General features: G+C 38.3%; 1 protein-coding gene across 2 annotated transcripts in view; it reads left to right on the top strand.

Moving 5' to 3' along the window:
* STRN (striatin) overlaps positions 1-22,943 on the top strand; it is a 124,767-nt gene that overhangs the window by 20,278 nt on the left and 81,546 nt on the right. For both annotated transcript variants that reach the window (XM_017534885.2, XM_017534886.2), the window contains exon 2: positions 19,432-19,535. In XM_017534885.2, coding sequence (XP_017390374.1) covers positions 19,432-19,535 — 104 coding nt within the window. The remainder of the gene's footprint in view (positions 1-19,431; positions 19,536-22,943) is intronic.

Below are 22,943 nucleotides of genomic sequence, written 5' to 3'. Positions count from 1 at the left end.
TGATAGTTGAAAGTCCGGTAGTTATTAGTAAAAGTTTTACTAAAACTTGTCCTTCCTAGTTAAGGAATTTATTTATATTGATTTTGAAAAAATGTTTTTGTAAGTTTGGTATAATGTGAATTGGGGGCAAGATTTGGAACATGAATTATTGACTTGAAACTATCAACTTTTTTACAAAAAAGAAACAGTTTTAGTTTTTATTTGGAATTGAGTTAAATTTACATTTTATTTTTAGACACTGTCTAAATTTTACATTTAGAAGAAATGATTTATTTATAATAAAAATACATGTATATACAAAACACAGTATATACATAAATATACAAAGTAGAAAGTACCTCAGCCTCTCTCCATTCCTTTTTACAAACCTACTGTTTAGAGATAAATTCTGTTAACAATTTAGCATATATCAGATTTTATGTATACACCCACAAGTGGGATTTTTACTGAACTTGCATTTACCTTGGTAATAATTGGGATCTTTACATTTCAAATCTTAAACAAGATTTTTCTTAATTCTTTAAGTAAGAGACATCCTGTACGTAAATACCTAGGAATAAAGTAAATAATTTGTAGGTTTTATTACTTGTGTGAGTGGGATCTTTTCCCATTTTATCTCTAACTGGTTATTTCCCACATATGGGAGAGCTCTGCTTCTGTGTGCAAAGTCATTTAGTCACCTTGTAGAAATACTTGTTTTGATGTTTTCGGTAGAAAAAAATGAACTGCAAATATTTCCGGTGTTTTTTTTTGGGACGGAGTTTCGCTCTTGTTACCCAGGCTGGAGTGCAATGGCGCGATCTCGGCTCACCGCAACCTCCGCCTCCTGGGTTCAGGCAATTCTCCTGCCTCAGCCTCCTGAGTAGCTGGGATTACAGGCACGTGCCACTATGCCCAGCTAATTTTTTGTATTTTTAGTAGAGACGGGGTTTCACCGTGTTGACCAGGATGGTCTCGATCTCTTGACCTCGTGACCCACCCGCCTTGGCCTCCCAAAGTGCTGGGATTACAGGCTTGAGCCACCGCGCCCGGCCCTTTCCAGTATTTATAACTCTCTTTTTCTAGTATTGGCTATTAATTCTAGAGCTTTGTATCATGATGGTCATGCGATACGGTTTTTCCTTAAAAAAAATTTATTTCGTGAGATCTGGTCAAAGAAGAATAAAAAAAAGAAGGGAAAAAAATTTAAAGTTACATGAAAACTGTATAACTGTTTAGTATTTATCATTTTCCAAGAATTACTATGTGGCATGTTAAAAATGTTTCTAGTTTTCTAAGAGATGCTAACACTAATAGACGCTGACTTTTGTGAATTGATTTTTTGCATCTAAGATAATGTGTTTTTTCTCATTTAACCTACTAATGAAATAAAGTTGGTCCTGCAGTATTTTTCTTTTGATATGCTTTTGATATACTGTATTTGCTTTGTTAATATTTTATTTAAGAGTTTTGCTTCTGCATTCTTAAACATAAAGTCATTATGTATTTTTGATAATGTTATTTTGAACTCAGGTGCAGAGAATTAAGTTCTCATAGTTTATGGCACATTGTCATTGGTCTGCACACAGTTTCTCTGTTGTTTAATTTACTTATCCATTTTTATCTCCATTCCTCTTATATTTGTTTCCCTTCTGTTTTATTTTAAATATATCTTTGTAAAAATATTGTTTTTCCTACACTTGTATTATTTATTTATAAAAATCAAATTGTGCCATTTTTCTTTTTTTAAAGATCCAGCTGTGATGTTTTATATATATTAAATCCAGTACTTTTAACTGTTTGAGAATTTCTTTGACATATTACTAAATATAAAAATTGTTGGTTTGTTGGATATATACACACTTGATTTGACTAAGTACTGCACATTTCTTTCCAGAATGACTGCTCTGGTCTACATTCCCATTTGCAGTATGTGATCCCATATTGCTGTTAACACTTGGCATTATCTAGCATTCTACTTCTTGCTAGTCTGATAAATTTAAAGTTGTATCTCCTACTTAAATTAATATGCATTTCTCTGATTACGACTGAATTTAGGTATCACTTCCATAATGTGTTAGCCTTTTGGGTTTCCTCCTCTCTGAACTGCTTGTTTCTTTGTGTTCCATCTAATAGCACGGGATGTCTTTCTGTCCTTTATTGAAATCCTCTGCTATGTATATTTACAAATTGGAACAGTTTTCTTTTTTGTTCTATGATTTATTTTTGGCAATTTTTCAGGTTAGTATTACAGTTTTAACAGAAAACAGAATGATAATTTTATTAAAGATAAATCTGTACTTGTAAGTTAAATGAAGTTGTTGGGATTTGTGTTTGTACTAGGATAATGTAATAGATTTACTTTTTAGAAGATAACACTTTGTGTATGTTATTCTCTTACACATTACTTTGTTTGTATGTACAAAAAATTTAATTGTTTATGTGAGATTACCAAATATCCTGAAAACTCTTAGAACTGGAGCCACATATTTTCTCCTGCCTATGAGGAGTGTCCACACTGATGGCAAGTCAACAATGTATGAACTTAGATACCTATCTTTGCTTCCTTATAACCATTTTTCATTATATCTGCTGGTGAGGAGTGTCCTGCCTATGAGGAGTGTCCACCTTGATGGCAAATCAACAATGTATGAATTTAGATATCAATCTTTCCTTCCTTATAACCTTTTTTTCATTATATCTGCATTGCTTTTGTATATTATGTATAAGACAAACATCTTAATAAAAATTTAACTCTAGCATCTATATTTTCAACTCTTTGTTAGTGTGTATATACATGTTTTAAATATGAATTTGTATTTTATTTTTTGAGACCCAGTTTCCACTCTTGTTGACTAGGCTGGAGTGCAGTGGCGCAATCTCAGCTTACTGAAACCTCTGCCTCCCAAGTTCAAGTGATTCTCCTGCCTCAGCCTCCCAAGTAGCTGGGATTACTGGTGCCATCCACCATGCCTAGCTAATATTTTTGTATTTTAAGTAGAGATGGGGTTTCACCATGTTGGCCAGGCTGGTCTTGAACTCCTGACCTTAGGTGATCTGCCTGCTTCAGCCTCCCAAAGTGCTGGGATTACAGGCGTGAGCCATCATGCTCAGCCTATTTTAACTGTTCTGTGTCTTCTGTTTTTGTGTGACAGTGAAATGAGTTAATAAATATAATACTTAGAACAGTATAACATTAATAAGAGCTCATAAAAGTTTTCGTTACTCTTACATATTTTTATATATGTATAGTTGTAGTCCCTGTACTTATTTTTAATAATTATATAACCAAAATAGGTGTTTTTGCTTATATTTCTCTTCATACGAGAAAGTTCAGGCTGGGCACGGTGGCTCATGCCTATAATCCCAACACTTTGGGAGGCTGAGGCAGACTGATCATGAGGTCAGGAGTTCAAGACCAGGCTGGCCAACATAGTGAAACCCCGTCTCCACTGAAAATAAAAAAAATTAGCTGGGCATGGTGGTATGTGCCTGTAATCCCAGCTACTCGGGAGGCTGAGGCAGGAGAATTGCCTCAGGAGGTGGAGGTTGAGATTCCACCATTGCACTCCAGCCCGAGTGACAGTGGGAGACTCCTTCTCAAAAAAAAGAAAGTTCAGAAGGGAATTCAGCAGTTGTTCACACTGATTACCTCTAGGGAGCGGGATGAGGGTAAAGAGGTCGGCCTCTCAGTTTTTGCTTTATATGTTTATGTAAAGTTTGGGTTTTTTACTCATTCTATAGTACATTTTTAATGACTAGCAAGAATTTTAAAAATCAAAATATAGTTTACTGAATTCTCTTTTTGAGTATTTGGGTGGGTTTTTGGTAGGGCAGTAGTAAATATGTGACAGAATAGTGTTAATAATCATCATCAAAGAAGTATACATTAAAGTAATATATATTTCTAATTTTTTTAAAAAAATGGCTGGGCATGGTGGCTCACACCTGTAATCCCAGCACTTCGTGAGGCTGAGGAGGACGAATCACTTGAGGTCAGTAGTTCGAGACTAGCCTGGCCAACATGGTGAAACCCCGTCTCTACCAAAAATTCAAAAATTAGCTGGATGTGGTTCTGCATGCCTGTAAACCCAGCTACTCAGAAGGCTGAGTCACAAGAATTGCTTGAACCTGGGAGTGGGAGGTTGCAGCAAGCCAGGATTACACCCCTACAATCCAGCCTGGGCAACAGATAAAGACTCCATCTCAAAAGAAAAAAAAATGATGCTAACACCCGGTACTGAGGGAGATAGATATGTTAGAACTTTACTCTCATACCTTATTCATGGTATTGTCAATTGGTCAGTATCTATTAAGAGATATGAAATAGTTATATTTTGACCTGTTAATCCCACTTATGGTAGTCTATCCTTGGGAAATATTTTTAAAAAGCATTAAAATTCTATATACACGAAGAGCATTGTTGGCAAATGATTTTGTAATAGGGAAAAATTACAAACAACCTAAATGTTCAACTATAGTGGAATGGATATCAGTTAGGAATGCTTTTGGCTGCTGGTATACCCTTTTAACTGTGACTTAACAATTAGAGGTGATATTTTTCTCAGTTTTACATGGTATTTTTTTCATTTTTACATTTTTCTCATTTTACATGATATTTTTGTCATTTTTACATGAGGAAAATATGGGTAGTCTAGGGCTGGTGAAGTGGCTCAGTAATGACATAAAGAAACTTGTTTTTTTTCTTTCTCATCTGCCATCCTTCATCACCATTGTGTTGCTTATTGTGTGTGTGTGTGTGTGTGTGTGTGGGTGGGTGGTGGTGGTGTTACATTATGAGTATAAGATTGCTGTAGCTGCTGGGCTAGGTGGCGCGTGCCTGTAGTCCCAGCTACTCGGGAGGCTGAGATGGAAGATCGCTTGAGCCCAGGAATTCTGTGCTGTAGTGCGCTATGCTGATCGGGTGTCCGCACGAAGTTCAGCATCAATATGGTGATCTCCTGGGAGCGGGTGACCACCAGATTGTCTAAGGAGGGGTGAACCGGCCCAGGTCGGAAACGGAGCAGGTCGAAACTCCCGTGTTATCAGTAGTGGGATTGCGCCTGTGAATAGCCACTGCACTCCAGCCTGGCCAACATAGCGGGACGCGGTCTCTTTAAAAAAAAAATTAAATTAAATTTTAAAAAAAAGGCGGGCGCGGTGGCTCACGCCTGTAATCCCAGCACTTTGGGAGGCCGAGGCGGGCACATCATGAGGTCAAGAGATGGAGACCATCCTGGCCAACGGGGGGAAAGCCTGTTTTTACTGAAAAAAAAAAAAAAAAAATTAGCCGGGCGTGGGGGCAGGTGCCTGTGGTCCCAGCTACTCAGGAGGCTGAGGCGGAAGAATCGCTTGAACCCAGGAGGCGGAGGCTGCAGTGAGCCGAGATTGCGCCACTGCACTCCACCCTGGTGACAGAGCAAGACTCTGTCTAAAAAAAAAAAAAAATTGCTGTAGCTACAGACATTAAGACCACAGTGAAAAGCAACAAAAAGGTTTGTTTGTGTTATTTTTGGAGTAAGTCTCCTTTATCAGTGAGTGATAAGCTTTCCCAAAAATGTCTTCTCCCTATCCCCAGCAGACATACATGTATCTCTCATTGGTTACATAGCCATGTTTGGCCACAGTAGAATATAACAAAGCAGACCCTTGGTGTGCCAGATTCTGTAGTGGGAAGCTACAAGTGAGAAGGAGCTTGGGAATATGTATTTTGAATAGCCAGCCCACAACGTCTACAACAGTGGTTAAGTAAGTTATGGTAAATCTACTCGAAGACTTCTAATACAACCAGTAAAAATGATAGTATAAAAATAATAGGACTGGGCACGGTGGTTCACACCTGTAATTCCAGCATTTTGGGAAGCTGAGGGGGGTGATCACCCAAGCTCAGGAGTTCCAGACCAGCTAGGCCAACATGGTGAAACCCTGTCTCTACTAAAAATACAAAACAAAAACAAAAAAAAAACCGAGCATGGTAGCGGACACCTGTAATCCCAATTACTCGGGAGGCTGAGGCAGGAGAATCGCTTGTACCTGGGAGGCGGAGGTTGTAGTGAGCTGAGATCTCGCCATTGTACTCCAGCTTGGGTGACAAGAGTGAGACTCCATCTCAAAAAATAAAAATAAAAAATAAAAATTATAATGTTTGCCTAAGAAAACAAGCCATAAAATTTTGCACCATGATTCTGTTCATGTGGAAAAATGCATTGAAAGGGAAATTCAAAGGAAATCATTTAGATGATAAAAATAGAAGCTAAAATAGAGCATGTTGTTTAACAGTTTTGCACATTGCTTTTTAATGGGGTGGAGAGGGATGTGAAGAAAGGGGCTGGTGTTCTTGGGTTGTATTTCCCAAGGCAAAATGACCAGATCATAGAGTCTGCATGTAGCTTTATAGTCCTCTTTTGCAGAAGAGATTGAACTAATTTGCGTTGCCACCAACAATATATAAATCTGTATATGTAATTCATCTGCCTATGAACATTGGGTTTTATCATTTTAATTTACTTTGTTTTGTTTTGAGACATCATCTTACTCTCTTTTTTTTTTGAGATAGAGTCTCACTTTGTCACCAGGCACCAGGCTGGAGTGCAGTGGCACAATCTCGGCTCACTGCAACCTCCACCTGCCAGGTTCAAGCAAGTCTCCTGCCTCAGCCTCCTGAGTAGCTGGGACTACAGGCACACACCACCACGCCCAGCTAATTTTTGTATTTTTAGTAGAGACTGGGTTTCACCATGTTGGCCAGGTTGGTCTCGATCTCTTGACCTCTTCTTACTCTTGCTCAGGCTAGAGTGCAGTGGCAGGATCAATTGCTCACTGCAGCCTCGGCCTCCCTGGGCTCAGGTCATCTTCCCATCTCAGTCTCCCTGAGTAGCTGGGACTATGGGCACATGCCACCATGTCCAGCTAAATGTTTGTATTGTTTGTAGAAAGGAGATTTTGCCATGTTGTCCAGGTGTGTCTCAAAATCTTGGTCTTTCCAGCATTCTACCTCCCTTGTCTCCCAAAGTGCTTGGATTACAGGTGTGAGCTATAGTGCCCAGCCTAATTTACTTTTTTTAAGACAAAAACATTTTCATAATTACAGAAAAATTTCAAGAAGAATACAGGAAACTTTTTACTCAGCTTCACCAACTATTAATATTTTCAACTGTGATAATTTTTTTTATTACTAATTAGACTCTGCAGTTTTCCATGTGATGATTCAGCTCTATATATTTTCATGGTTCTTCATCAGTCTCCTGCCATTTGTTTCTGAGTAGAATCTGGTTATTGTGTCTTTTAATATTGACTAGTATTCACCTTTTTAAAAGGTAACCTTTTATTAAGTGTGTCTCTTACATTTCTTCTGTTTTCCTTTGAAGTACATCTTATGTAAAATACCTCGTATTTGAATATGTTTACTCCATATATCCTAACTCTGATTAGAGTCTTCATTTCTTTAGTTGTCAGAAAGGGTTATACTAGTTCTATAAGAATGTAAAAAGTACTTTTAAAAATTAAACCATTAGTATTTTATATAGATTATAAGTTCAGTGAAAAATTGGACTGTGGTGGAGATATGACCCAAATGCTTAAACAAGGTTTTGATACATGGTAGCTATTCAGTAAATGAATGAATGGATTTTATTACAGTATATTGGTTAGAATATGAATGGATTCAAATTCTTTTCACAATCATTCCTTTTTGTCCTAGTAAACACTGTGTCATGATCTTTCCGTAGTATATTACTTCTTATTTAATATACTTTTAGTTATTATACTATTTTAAATCACTTTTTGAAGCCTGTTTTATTTACTTTTATTCTGTTCAGCAAATGCTTACCAAATAATGATTTTGTGTCAGAAACTTTGCCAGGCACTGGGGGTCTAGAATAAGATACAGTTTGTCTTTTAAAGAAGTTAACTGTTCACTATTCACTTCAAATGGAATCCCCCAATGCTTGGCTCTACCAATCATTGATACATTGTCAAATTTAATTTTAATTTTTGTCAGAGTAATACATGCACATACTTCAAGGCAAATAGTGCTGAAGGGCTTTGTGATGAAAAACATCTATTCCTTCTATGTACCATTTTCTGTCTCCAAGTATACTTCTCAGAGTTAACCATTTTAACTCTTAGCTGCCATTTCTGTTATTCATCTCATATTTCAAAACCATATTATACTATTGACCTTTTGTCAGTTTTAAGTATTATCTACCAGCTTTGTGTTATGGTTGATGAGGATTTAGCTATGTTATCCCCTTTCACTTCTCTGCCCTACTTCCTTTCCCTACATTGTCTCAATAGCGTTAAATCACACCATTTTAAAAAGTTTATGTACATTATTATGTAAATATATATAAGTACTAGTTACTTCTAAGGCAGCCAGTTAATACACTTTGAGTGTTCCCTTTCCTTTGGAACTTTTTGGTTTTCCCACAGTTAATGATTATCTCATTTTTTCTTTTGGTTTAGGTTTTTTTTTTTTTTTTTTTTTTTTACATTGCACTACTTCAGTAATCTTTTAATACAAATTTATATGTGGTTGACCTTATCAAATAATTTCTTAGTCCTTTCTCCTCACCTTGTAAAATCTGTTATTCCTAGAGTTTCCTGCTATACTTGAATGTAGGCTACTTGTTATTAATATTTAGGCTTGGGGTCCAGCTGTTTCTTTAGAACTTCCTTTTGCTTCTCTCTGTTGTTAGGACTCTTATTTCCTGGATCCCATGTTTTCTTTTTCATTTATTCTTTCATTTTAATGATATCATGAGTCTCTTGAGAACAGGTATATAGGAAGTAACTGTTTTGAAAATTCATATGTCTCAAAATGATTGACAGATAGAACTCCATGTTTGATATAATCTGAATATATTGGTTCATTTTATTGCAGCTTCAGTAGTATTTTGATTCTTGATTGTTTATGTCTGTCCTATTTTTCCACTTTTGGAAGATTTTTATCACTGATTTAAGTTTCAGGATGATATGCTTTGTGCCCCTTGCCTGCCCCCATACATTTCATTTGTTGTGTTGCATAGTAGTAGATTTATTTGTCCTACAGTTCTGGAAAATTTTTTTTGAAATTATTTTTTTGATATTCTCTTCTTGATTTTCTCTGCTATCTCTCTCAGGAATTATTAATTGGATGTTGGGCCTTTTGTTTGATTCTGTTGTTTTCTTATCTTTACCTCTATTTTCTTTGCCTTTTATTCTAATTTTGATGTTAGCTATTATTTCTCTGAAAATATTAGAGATCTTTTGAAGTTTTGTTCTGTATCTGTATTGCCTGTTTTCTTTGTGTTCCTTTCATCCTCTTTGTTTTTGTTTTTGTCTCTTGGTAGATAGAGCCTTTCCTCAAATGCTTATGGGGTCAACAGTGGACCATTTTTAAGAATGTGGCATTAAGAAAGTGATGGGAAGCCCTCTATTTGTGGACTAGGTGTATTAACATGGAGGTTTCCCTAACGTATGTTCAGGCCATCACTGTTGGATGATGTGATTTAGGTGAATTGGCTTTTTTGTTGAAAGATCCCTGGATGTCATATTTAATTTTTTTTTCCCTTTAGGTTTATTTTGTTTTCCAGAAAATGGTTTTCCAGTTGTTTGTCCTGAGAGAAAGAACCTAGATGGCCGATGTTGTTAAAACCTGTCTGGGGGCTAGATGCAGTGGCTCACACCTGTAATGCCAGCACTTTGGGAGGCCGAGGCAGGCAGATCACCTAGGTCAGGAGTTTGAGACCAGCCTGGCCAACATGGTGAAACCCCGTCTCTACTAAAAATACAAAAATGAACTGTGTGTAGTGTTGTGTGCCTGTAATCGCAGCTGCTCTGGAGGCTGAGGCAGGAGAATCGCTTGAACCAGGGAGTGAGAGGTTGCAGTGAGCTGAGATCATGCCACTGCACTCCAGCTTGGGCGATAGAATGAGACGCTGTCTCCAAAAGAAAAAAAAATTATGAGTTTAGTTCCTTCCATTGCCCAGCATCCTCCCCGCCCGTCCCCCTTTTTTTTTTCTGAGACAGGGTCTCACTTTGTTGCTCAGGCTAGAGTGCAGTGGTGCTGTACCTCTGCCTCCCGGGTTCAAGCGATTCTTGTGCCTCAGTCTCCTGAGTAGCTGGGGCTACAGGCTTGTGCCACCACACCTAATTTTTGTATTTTTAGTAGAGACAGGGCTTCACTATGTTGCTCATGGCTGGACTCAAATTCCTTAGTGTAAGTGATCCATCTGCCTAGGCCTCTCAAAGTGTTTGCATTACAGGCGTGAGCCACTGTGCCCAGCCTAATTGTCTACTTCAGTTGGAGCATATGATGTGTGAATAGGGATGTGGAAGACAAAGCTAGAAAGAGGGGTTGGGAAAAGATTGTGGATAGCATTATTCCATTGGGAAGAGTTTGGGTTTTATACAGTTCCTTAAGATATATAGATTCATGCTGGGTGTAGTGGCTCACGCCTGTAATCCCAGCACTTTGGAAGGCCAAGGTGGGCTGATCACCTGAGGTTGGGAGTTTGAGACCAGCCTGACCAACATGAAGAAACCCCATCTCTACTAAAAATACAAAATTCGCTCTGCATGTTGTCACATGCGTGTAATCCCAGCTACTCAGGAGGTTGAGGCAGGAGAATCGCATGAACCTGGGAGGTAGAGGTTGCAGTGAGCCGAGCTCGCGCCATTGCACTCTAGACTGCAATGAGAGCTAAACTTTTTCTCAAAAAAAAAAAAAAAAAAAAGATGTAGATTCATAATTTATACATAGAGACTGAATATTTTAAATATGAGAAGTGTTGCCTGTTGAAGAATATGTCTTTAGAGATTATATACCTATCAACAGATAATTGTATTGGTTTAAAACATGTTTAAAACTCCTTTGGAGCTAGCTATAAATAAAATCATAAATTATTGAAGACTTGCCTTTTGCGAGTAATACTTTCTGAGAGCTCTGTAAATCCTCAGATTTTAAGATTAAGACATCTTTTTGTAGAATCCTTACTTTCTCTGAATTGTATTTCCATTGAGAGTTGTGTGTTTCTTATATGTACACATATTCTACAAGTTAATATTCTTTTCAACTTCAGTGAAAGTTTTATTTCACTTGAATCCCTTTTGATCAGGTTGGAGCATTTGCTGAATTAGTTTAGTGAGTTTTGGTTGGAGGATATAGAACATTTTTTTTCTGGTTAAGAGCTGTCATTTTCTTAGTCCTTACATTTTTCTTTCTTTGTGGGGGGCAAGGGGCATATTACATTAATGGATTCAGTTTTTTTTCTTAAACTTTTTAGAGGTATTACCTTTTAACTTTCATACAAATGCTTTGTTGGGCATGGCAGCACACACCTGTGGGCCCAGCTCCTTGAGAGGCTGAGGCAGGAGAATTGCCTGAGACCAGGAGGTCAAGGCTGCAGTGAGCTGTAATTGTGCCATTGCACTCCAATCTTGTCAAGAAAAGAAGACCCTGTCTCAAAATAAAACTTCCAAAAACAAATGTTTGGTGTTAGGCTAGACTCATGCATTTAGCCCCTAGATTGGATCTCTAGCTTCTTCATTGCCTTAACCAAGTATCTTCTGGGTGGCTCTCAAAACAGTGGTAATCATGAATGTTAAATCTATGAATGTCATATTCTCTCATACCATAAATCTACAAGAATCCTCCTTTGATTGATATTTTATTCTTTCACTTCTTTCTTCTACATATGTGTTTATGTACATACATACAGTCATTCTTCGATGTCTGTAGGGGATTGGTTCCGGGAACTCCCCCAACCAATATAAAAAACTGTGGATGCTCAAGTTCCAATTTTTAAATATAATGTGTTTCTATATAAACTGTGCACACCCTCCCATATACTTTAAATCATCTCTAGATTATTTATAATACGTAATACAATGTAAATTCTGTGTAAATAGTATTATGCTATATTAAAACAATTTTTTATGGTGTTGAATGTTTTTGATAGATGGTTGCTAGAATCTGCAGATGTAGAACACATGGATATGGAGGGCTGACTGCATATATATATATAAAATGTGTGTGTGTGTGTAAATTAAAAAAGAAATGGAACTTTATTTCTAGTTCTTTGAGGAAGCATCAGGAACATGTATAAAGATTTGAGCCAGACATGGTGTCTCATGCCTGTAATCCCAGCACTTTGGGAGGCTGAGGCAGGCAGATCACGAGGTCAGGAATTCAAGACCAGCCTGACCAGCAGGGTGAAACCCCGTCTCTACTAAAAATACAAAAATCAGCCAGACGTGGTAATGCGCGGCTGTAATCCCAGCTACTCAGGGGGCTGAGACAAGAGAATCGTTTGAACCCAGGAGGTGGAGGTTGCAGTAAGCCGAGATCATGCCACTGCACTCCAGCCACCTGGCAACAGAGCGAGTCTTCATCTTAAAGAAAAAGATTTGAAAGATAGGAAGATGTGCTGTGGGAATTTAACTGACTGATTCGAGTCCTGAGGGAGCCTTTGGGATCTCAAGAAACCTACTGATGTACATTTATTTATATGCTGCCATAAGGTGATAATGTGGTGTAATTAATTTTGTACTTTAAATGAGAATTTGGGCAATTGAAGGTTTTCTGTATACAAAAATCTATATTTGTAATCTTACATTTAGGAGTAGAGAGATTGTGAAAGAATATACCATTATCTCCTATAGCATTTCAGAGGTAAAATGTTATCTAAAAGGATCACTTGAGCCCAAGGAGTTCAAGGCTGTAGTGAACTATGATCATGCCACTGCACTCCTAACCTGGCAGTGGAGAGAGACCCTCATTTCTAAAAAACATAAAATAAAATTTATCTTTATTTTCAGTATAATCCATAGTTTCACATCTTATCTTTTTTTGAAAAGTAGCAATAGATAAATAAAATGGTACAGTAATTTTACTTATTAAGAAAATTTCAGGAGACTTCTAGTTTGTTAAAATGTAAAACTAGGCTGGGTGTGGTGGCTCATACTTATAATTACAGCGCTTTGGGAGGCCAAGGCAGGCAGATCACCTGAGGTCAGGAGTTTGAGATCAGCCTGGCCAACATGGTAAAACCCTGTCTCTACTAAAAAGTACAAAAATTAGCCAGATGCCGTGGTGCACTTCTGTAATCCCAGCTCCTCAGGAGGCTGGGGCATGAGAATCGCTTGAACCCAGCAGGCAGAGGTTGCAGTGAGCCAAGATTGCATCACTCTACTCCAGCGTGGGTGACATAGTGAGGCGCCATCTCAAAAAAAAAGTAAAACTAGCTGTAGAATAAATAAATACCAGATTAAAATACAGTTTTTAGGTCTGGTGCAGTGGCTCATGGATGTAATTCCAGCACTTTGGGAGGCCAAAGTGAGAGGATTGCTTGAGGCTAGGAGTTCGAAACCAGCCTGGCAACATAGCAAGACCCTGTCTCTACCAAAAAAATTAAAATTGGCTAGATGTGGTGGTGAGCACCTATAGTCCCAGTTGCTTGGGAGCCCAAGTTGGGAGAATTGCCTGAATTCAGGATTTCGAGGCCTATGATTGCACTATTGCACTCCAACCTGGGCAACAGAGCTGTCTCAAATTAATTAATTAATAAGCAGCAATTTTTGAGTTGAACATCAGCTCTGTACTTGACTCCAGAGTTAAATAGGCATCCAATTGCTTTTTGTGTTTATTTTTATATTTACTGTTTTTGCCTGCAACTGTATTGCTGGTTCTAGGTAAATATAACATATGCTACGTCTTTGGCAACGTGTATTTCATCCACTGGATTGTGAGCTCTGTTTTGTTTTGTCACTCCTTTAGTCCCAGTGCCAGTAACTGTGCCTGGCACAAAGTAGGTGTTTAGTTTATACTGTTAAATGAACAAATAGGAATATTTGACTATCACTTGAATCCTCATCTATTAATACTGCACTATCTTTTCTTAGCTGTTTTTGTGAACATATGTTTGCGGGCCTTGTACCCTGTCTAGATTGGAAGTACATTGTGAGTAGAAACATGGTTTGATTTGTTTTTCCTGTATTCTCCATTACAGCAGGATACACCTTAATGGGCCATAGGTATTTCCCAAATGTGATTGAACTGAAATATATTGGTAGATTTTATTTTTTCAGGAGACTGACAAAAGTACGTATAGTCATAAATAAGAAATTTGGAAGAGAATCAAACAACTAGTATGTACTCATCTGTCAGCTTGAAGGCTTATGTAAGATGCCATACTTCTGTAGAGTAAAGAGGTAAAGTTCTGGGGCTAGGTGTGGTAGCACACGCCTGTAATCCCAGCACTTTGGGAGTACGAGGCGGGCTGAACACCTAAGGTTGGGAATTCAACACCAGCCTGACCAACATGGAGAAACCCTGTCTCTACTAAAAATACAAAATTAGCTAGGTGTGGTGGCTCATAACTGTAATCCCAGATACTTGGATGGGCTGAGGCAGGAGAATCTCTTGAACCTGGGAGGTGGAGAGATCCTGGGAGGCAGAGGTTGGGGTGCCCGAGATCATGCCATTGTACTCCAGCCTGGGCAACAAGAACAAAACTCTCGTCTCCCAAAAAAAAAAAAAAAAGGGTTAGGATTCTGGGACTATGAGATATGTCGCTCAGGCTCGAGTACAGTGGCACTGTCTCGGCTCACTGCAACCTCTACCTCCTGGGTTCAAGCAGTTCTTCTGCCTAAGCTGTCCAAGTAGCTGGGATTACAGGCGCTCACCACCAGACTCAGCTAATTTTTTTGTATTTTCAGTAGAGACAGGGTTTCACCATGTTGGCCATACTGTTTTTGAACTCCTCACCTCAAGTGATTCGTCCACCTTGGCCTCCTAAAGTACTAGGATTATAGGCGACGGCCACCGCACCCAGCCTCTGGGACTCTTTTCCTTGCCCCTTAGCAGACTATTTCCCATTTTGGGGTTTTTGTTTTGTTTTGTGTTTTTGGCCTTCTAACTGTGTTACAAGTGGTTTAGATCAGTTGTTTTTCTCTCTAAGTGTGGTCCCAGATCAGCAGCGTTAGCATCACCTGGGTACTTACTAGAAATGCAAATTCTTGGGCCCCACTCCAGACCTACCTAATGAGCAACTCTGAGGGTAGAACCTAAACAATTATGTTTTAATAAGTCATCTGGGAGATTCTGATGGCAAAGTTTGATGTCACCAAATGATAATGACACCTTTTTTTGAGGCAGTCTTTCTCTGGTGCCCATTTTGGAGTGCAGTGGCACGATCTTGGCTCACTGCAACTTCCACCTCCCAACTTAAAGCAGTTCTCCTGTCTCAGCATTCAGAGTAGCTGGGACTACAGACACATGCCACCATACCCGACTAATTTTTGTATTTTTAGTATAGACAGGGTTTCACTATGTTGGTCAGACCGGTCTTGAACTCCTGACCTCAGGCGATCCACCTGCCTCGGCCTCCCAAAGTGCCGGAATTACTGGCATGAGGTATCATACCCAGCCTGATAATGACACTGTCTTTAATAGAGAGGCCTAGAGGCAGTGATTATGTGCCGCAGAAAACTAGCAGCCTGGATTTAAGAGCATGATATAAACCAGAGCTTTTCAGTGGGAATAGATGTAGTTTATAGAAGGCATTAAGACATAAAGCAGATTATTGAAACTTCATTGTACGCTGTTTCTTAGCTTAAGTAAAGCATATAATTGACTTTTACTTATATATTTCCTCCGTTACTTTGAAGTTTGTGTTCAAACTGAAAGATGAGAACCTTAAATTAGTCAAGTTTTATATTTTACTTTAAAAATTTTAAATTTACATTCAATTTTTGTAAAATTGAATGCTCTTTACTTTCCATAGCAAGTGACTGAAAAGCTACTGAAAAGGGTCCAACCCAAGAATTTTGTGTATTTTTCATTTTGAATATACTTCTCGGTGATTTCAATTTTGAATCCTAACCCTTTTTAAGAGTACAAGGTCATTTAAAATGGCTTTAATAAGGCCAAGCGCACTGGCTCACGCCTGTAATCCCAGCAGTTGGGGAGGGCAATGTGGGCAGATCATGAAGTCAGGAGTTTGAGGCTAGCCTGACCAACATGGTGAAACCCCGTCTCTACTAAAAATACAACAATTAGCTGGGTGTGGAGTCTTGCTCAGTTGCCCTGGCTGGAGGGCAGTGGTACAGTCTCGGCTCACTGCAACCTTCACCTCCCGGGTTCAAGCGATTCCCCTGCCTCAGCCTCCCAAGAAGGTGGGACTATAGGTGCTTGCCACCACACCTGGCTAATTTTTATATGTTAAGTGGAGAAGGGGTTTCACCTTGTTGGCCAAGCTGATCTCAAACTCCTGACCTCAAGTGATCCACCCACCCACCTTAGCCTCTCAAAGTGCTGGTGTGAGCCGCTGTGCCTGACCTATTTTCCTCTTTTTCTTTTTACCTTTTTTCCTTCCCTTCTTTTCTTCCTTTCATTGTTTTCTTCTTTTATGTCTCCCACCATCGCCCTTCTTTTTCAATTAAATAATTCAAAGAGCAGTATACTACCATATCTGGAGATTTTTTAGCTGGAATTTAACATTTATTTTGAAAGAGTAAGAATTTATACCAAGTATTATGTTTTTGACTCAGATTGTTTTACAGAAGGAATTAGCTTTTTTATGTTGGAATGTGTTTTGAGACTTTTTGTTTCTATCTTCCCACTTCTGTAGAGAAAAAAAGGTAAAAGATTGACATTATCATAGTTTTTATTCTCAAAGGTCTTAGTTTAGGTCCTAATTTTCTTTCAATTATACTCATAATTTATTTAACCTGTCCTCTTTAGGTGCTCATTTGGGTTGTATATATATTCTTGTCTGTGTTTTATCAGTCATTTATTATATAATTTCACATGTGTACAAATATATATTTGAAGGATAACATTCTAAAATTGTTTAAAGGGTGTGTGCATTTACAAACTTGATGGATATTGCTGGTTGTTGTCTATAAAGTGAAACTGGTTTATACCACCACAGCTGACATGTAAATGCCTGTTTTCTAACATATTATTAAATTACTGACCTTTATCATCTAATGGAAAAGGAGGAATCTGATTGTACTTTATTTTTTATATTTTTAATTTTTTAATGAGATGTCTTGGTACATTGGCCAGGATGGTCTTAAACTCCCAGCCTCAAGGAGTCCTCTCACCTCAGTCTCCCAAAGTTCTGGGATTACAGTCATTAGCCACCATGCCTGGTCCTGATACTTTTTTTTTTTTTTTTTTTGAAACGGGTCTCACTCTGTCACCCATTCTGGAGTGTGGTGGTGTGATCATGGCTTACTATAGCCTTGGTCTCCTGGGCTCAGGTGATTCTCCTGCCTCAGCCTTCCAAGTAGCTGGGACCACAGACACCTGCCACCATGCCTCGCTGATTTTTAAAATTATTTGTAGGGACGTGGTCTTGCTATGTTACACAGGCTAGCCTCAAACTCCTGAGCTCAAGTTATCCTCCCACCTTGGTCCCCCAAGGTGCTGCAATTACAGGGCTGAACCACTGTGCCCAGCCTCTGATAATACTTTTAATTGTAATTTCTCTTATGCCTGAAGTTGAACATATACAGTAAAGACTTTAGAGTACTATAAGCTGAAGTTTCAGAATCATCCAGGACAAATGATGGTAGCAGAAATATGAAACTAGCCAAAGAGTATAGAAAGGACAAAATTGGTTATTGACACTGTTCTTATTTTCAATATTTGATTGCATTGATTAGCTTATTACTTTTATTAAAGTCACTTTAAAGAGCATGTAAAATTCTGTGGCAAAGCATGTTTGGCCTGACAAGTTGGGCTGTCATTTCCTTTTGACAAGACTTTCGTTTTTGTCAGCCTTAAATGTGTCATTACTATTCTGGTTAGGTAACATAATTATCCCACTGCAGAATATATAATTTCAAAAGAGTATTGTGCATATTTGATGCCTTTACCTCTGAAAACAATTGAATTGTTTTCAGACCACTTTTATTTCAGTAACATAAATGCAATCCTTCTCTTAATTGAAATGTAAAATTTAAAGCACATTGAAATGAAAACAAAAACCTAACACTACCTGTATCTTGACAGTTATAAGAGACTAGGTAAGTTGGATTTTATGTTTCTTGTGGTACTGAATAGAAACAAATCTTTGAATGAGAATTAAGTTTAATGGCTTCCTTGCTGAACCTAAGTTGGACAGTCCTCACAATTCCTTAGGAATGTGGCAAGGTCATCCTTGAATGTAAAGTTACTGTTTACTTCATAGGAAGCACTGTAGATATATAAATAACATTGTTACCTGTCTCAATGGGCCAATACAATAGACAGGGGGTGGTGGTACATGTGAGAGAGTGAAATTTCTAGCTAGTTTTGAGGTCCTTATGACTTATAAGCGGTATTATGAGTCACTTTAACAAGTAGTGTTTGTGACATAGTTTCAGTTTCTCATGTGAAAGATAGTATTTCAATTGTAAATGTCCTTTTAATATTCTGGAGAGCCAGTATTTCCTAGCCCCTCTGTTTTACTGACTTTAAAAGTTGTTTACAGTTTGTTTCATGTTCAAATTTAGGGTTTTAGTAATTCCTTGGGGTTGGGGGCAGGAATGTGCAGAAGGCCATTGTCTCTGATTTTCCTTTTCCCAACTTTCACTTTCTTTTTTTCTGTGGATTACATTTCAAGGCTGGTGAGAAAAAGGATGGAGACTGAGAAAAGGGAGCAGTTTACTGTGTGTAGGGGAGGTCCATAATAAAGTCACTTAAGGAATCTGTTATAAAGTTTAAATATATGATGAAGCTTGTGCAAGGGGATTCTAAGAACTGGCTTTACTTTCCCCCTTCCCGCTTTATAAAAAAGAAATACTGTTGATGGCAAAAAGACAAACACTTTATCAAAGTATTCTGTACATCTTGCATTTATTTGCATTAATATTAGGGTTGTTTTATTTTACTTTATTTTTTGAGATGGGGTCTCACTCTGTCACCCAGAATGGAGTGCAGTGACATGATCTTGGCTCACTCCAACCTCCGCTTCCAGGGTTCAAGTGATCCTCCTGCCTCAGCTTCCGGAGTAGCTGGGATTACAAGGTGCCACCATGCCCCACTCATTTTTGTATTTTTAGTAGAGATGGGGTTTTACTGTGTTGGCCAGGCTGGTCTCAAACTCTTGACTTCAAATGATCTGCCTGCCTCAGCCTCCCAAAGTGTTGGGATTACAGGTGTGAGCCACTGTGCCCAGCAGTATTAGTTGTTTTAGATTGTAGACCCTAGATAGTATGGACTATGTGTTGTAAAATCCCTAGTCTGAAGTAAAATACATATAGACGTCGTCCCCCTGCTTTCTAACTTAAATCCCTTTTCCCCCTTGCAGTCAGTGCATTTTTATATTTTTATATACTTTGTGACAAATATGTAAAGGAAATATATTTGCATCTAATTGTTCTGAATTCCACAAGTTCTTTACTGAGTTTAAAAAAAAAAATTTTTTTTTTTTTTTTTTTTTTTTTTTTAAACTAAATTTTTTTTTTTTCTCCCCTACTTAGGCCCAGATCGCCTTCCTACAGGGAGAAAGGAAGGGCCAAGAAAATTTGAAGAAGGATCTTGTGAGGAGGATCAAAATGTTGGAGTATGCTCTTAAACAGGAAAGGTAATTCAGTAAAATAAAAAATGCTGTTCTTTTTTTTGAGACTGAGTTTCGATCTTGCTGCCCAGTCTGGAGTGCAGTGGCGCAATCTCAGCTCACCACAACCTCTGCCTCCTGGGTTCAAGTGATTCTCCTGCCTCAGCCTCCCGAGTAGCTGGGATTACAGGCATGCACCACCATGCACGGCTAATTTTGTATTTTCTCTATGTCTGGTCCGAACTCTCGACTTTAGGTGGTCTGCCCACCTTGGCTTCCCAAAGTGCTAGGATTACAGGCATAAGCCACTGTGACCAGCCAAAATGGTGTTCTCTTAAATGTAGGAATAATTTTTTCATCGTTCCTAAAATAAATTTAAATGTTAATACTGCTTGAATTCAGGAGTATCTGTGGTAAACATTTGTATGAATGACTGTAATATGTTAATTTTCTTATGAATAATAATGATCAAAAAACGGATTTATATGATTTTTTTTAAAAATTAGCAACATTTGTTTTCCTACTCTGCCCTTTTTGAAGAAACAGATGTCCTCCCTGAACTGTCAATATATATTCATTTTAAAGTTGAAAGTTTTTGATTTGTAAAGGAAATTTCTATAAAGTTTGCTCCTTTTCCTGTCATTTAATATTATTCAATTTGATGCATTTTCTTTAGAAAAAAATTGGCTCCAGCAGACTGTTGAGATTCTATATAGACTTTTTTGTGTATATTTTGTTCCTTTGCTGTCAGTCGTTACTCTCTCTCCAGAAGCTTATCTTACCTTTCTATTTTGTTAGTGTCTAAGATAGTTAAGTAACTAAATTTGGGTCACAAGTAAAAGAAAATAGGTCATGAGTGAGAGTTTTGGAAGTTACATGAGTTGTTTATTTGCTTTAATGAATGTGCCTTGGATTTTTTTTCGTCAACAATCTGAGACAGTTTATTTTTTTAGGTAACTAAGTACTTATAGGTGATTTGGAATTATCTATTTTGCTACTTCTTTGTTTTTAATGGTGCTTGTTTTTTCTCTTTTTGAAGTTGGTGAAAGGGATATTTGCAGTAATACAGCATTTAGATGCAATTAGATAAATAGATGATAGTTATGAATCATGCGAAAGAAATAAAATTTTGTTAGAACTTGTGTTCATCTTCATGTAGAATCTTTCATTGGTGTAAGAGATTGAAAGTAGGTTGACCTCTTAGTGAAAAATAGGTGTTGATTTTCATCCTTTGGGAAAGTTGATGGAAAGCTGTATTAGGGACATTAAAAGTGAAACCATTTTTAAAAGTACAGCTAGTGCTTGACTTACGACCACGATTGGTTCCAACAGACCGGTCGTAACACAATTTGGTCGTAAGTTGAGTAGGCTATATGTACAGTACAGTACATAATTTGGGAGTCTTTAAGGTTTTTTTTGTTTTGTTTTGTTTTTTAAAGACAAAGTCCCATTCTGTTGTCCAGGCTGGAGTGCAGTGGCGTGATCTTGGCTCACTGCAGTCTCCACCTCGTGAGTTCAAGCAATTCTCCTGTCTCAGCCTCCTGAGTTGCTGGGCCTACAGGTGCATGCCACCATGCCTGGCTACTTTTTTTGTATTTTTGGTAGAGATGGGACTTCACGATATTGGTCAGGATGGTCTTGAATACCTGACCTCAGGTAATTCACCACCTCAGCCTCCCAGAGTGCTAGGATTACAGACATGAGCTGCCGTGCACTGCCGAGTATTTGAGAGTTTAAGCTGTCTAAATTACAGGCTTAACCAAAGAGAGACGATAGTAACATTAATTACGACAACTATTTATTGGATGGCTACTGTGTTATTAGCCCCTGAGACTTTTTTAAAAACTAAGTAATTTGATAGAGTAGCGGAGCTGTAGTAGAGCTGTGATTCTGATCCATTAAATCTGTATGGTTCTGAAGCCTGTACTTTTTACCAGTACATTATACTATCTTATAAGGCAGGAGAATTGAAAATACATAAATACTAAAGTAACCAGGGATGGGGTGTGTGTGTATCCAGACTTGCAAACCACAAAAGTACAGTGAAGTATAAGTGCTACTGCAGTAGAAGTGCACAAGATATATTGAGGTCACAAAGAAGGTAGTGGTTATTTTTATTTTTATTTTCCAAACAGAGCCACTTTGCTGCCCCACCTGGAGTGCAGTGATGTTGTCTTGGCTCACTCCCCTCCTGGGCTCAAGTGATTCTCCTGCCTCACTCTCCTGAGTAGCTGAGATTATAGGCACCCGCCACCATGCCTGGCTCATTTTTGTGTTTTTAATAGATAGTAGGTTTCACCACATTGGCCAGCTGGTCTCGAACTCCTGACCTTAAGTGATCTGCCTGCCTCGGCCTCGCCAAGAGCTGGGATTACAGGCATGAGCCACCATGTGTGGCTGGGAGTGGTTATTTTCATCTGGAAGATGAAAGTAGAAAGGAGGGTAGAGTTAGAGGAGGTGAGGCTGAAATAGCATCGAATAAGAAATTGCTTGCCAGACAGGCATGGTGTAGGAAGTAGAGAACATGTTTGACGTGGAAGAAAGCAGTTTGGTGTGTTCAGAAATTTGTAATCATTTTGTGTGGAGAGTAGGATGTTGGTTGTGGTCCTCCTCTCACTTGATGACTGATAATGGTAGAAGGAGGCAAGAGTCAGATCACAGAGAGCTTAACCAAGGAGTTCAGACTTTTATCTTACATATAACAGGGAATATGGTAGGTTTAATTTTGTTTGTTTGTTTGAAACAGGGTCTTGCTTTGTTGCCCAGGCTGGAGTGCAGTGGCACAATCGTGGCTCACTGCAGTGTCAACCTAGCCACAAGCGATCCTCCCACTTCAGCCTCCTGAGTGGCTGGGAATACAGATATACTCCAGTTCACACAGATAATTTTTTAATTTTTTAGGGAGACAAGGTCTCGCCCTGTTGCCAGGGCTGTCCTGGAACTCCTGGGCTCAAGCAACCCTTCTGCCATAGCCTCTCAAAGTGCTGTGATTATAGACATGAGTCACTATGCCCAGCCAAAAAAAAATTTGATCTAAAATGATCTCAGACTATCTAGAGGAGTTGCAAGAATCTTGTATACCATTTACCTAGATTCACAAATTGAAAACAGTTTGCTATATTTGCTTTATTGTGTTTACTCTCTTTCCATAGGTATCATTTTTCTCCTTAATCATTTGCTAGTTAGTTTGCCCCCAGCTACCTCTGTGTATATTTCATAAAAGCAAGGACATTTCCTTATATAATTGTAATAGTACATTATCAAATTAAAGAAGTTTAACATTGATATTCGGTTATTTGATATAGTCTATATTCAGATATTCTCTTTTCTTTTCTTTTTTTTTTCTTTTCTTTTTTCTTTTCTTTCCTTCCTTCCTTCCTTCGTTCCTTTCCTTTCCTTTCCTTTCCTTTCCTTTCCTTTCCTTTCCTTTCCTTT

This window comes from Cebus imitator, unplaced genomic scaffold (genome assembly GCF_001604975.1).
Source record: "Cebus imitator isolate Cc_AM_T3 unplaced genomic scaffold, Cebus_imitator-1.0 Scaffold88, whole genome shotgun sequence".
Classification (NCBI taxonomy): Eukaryota; Metazoa; Chordata; class Mammalia; order Primates; family Cebidae; genus Cebus; species Cebus imitator.
This window is presented reverse-complemented; position numbering and strand designations above follow the sequence as displayed.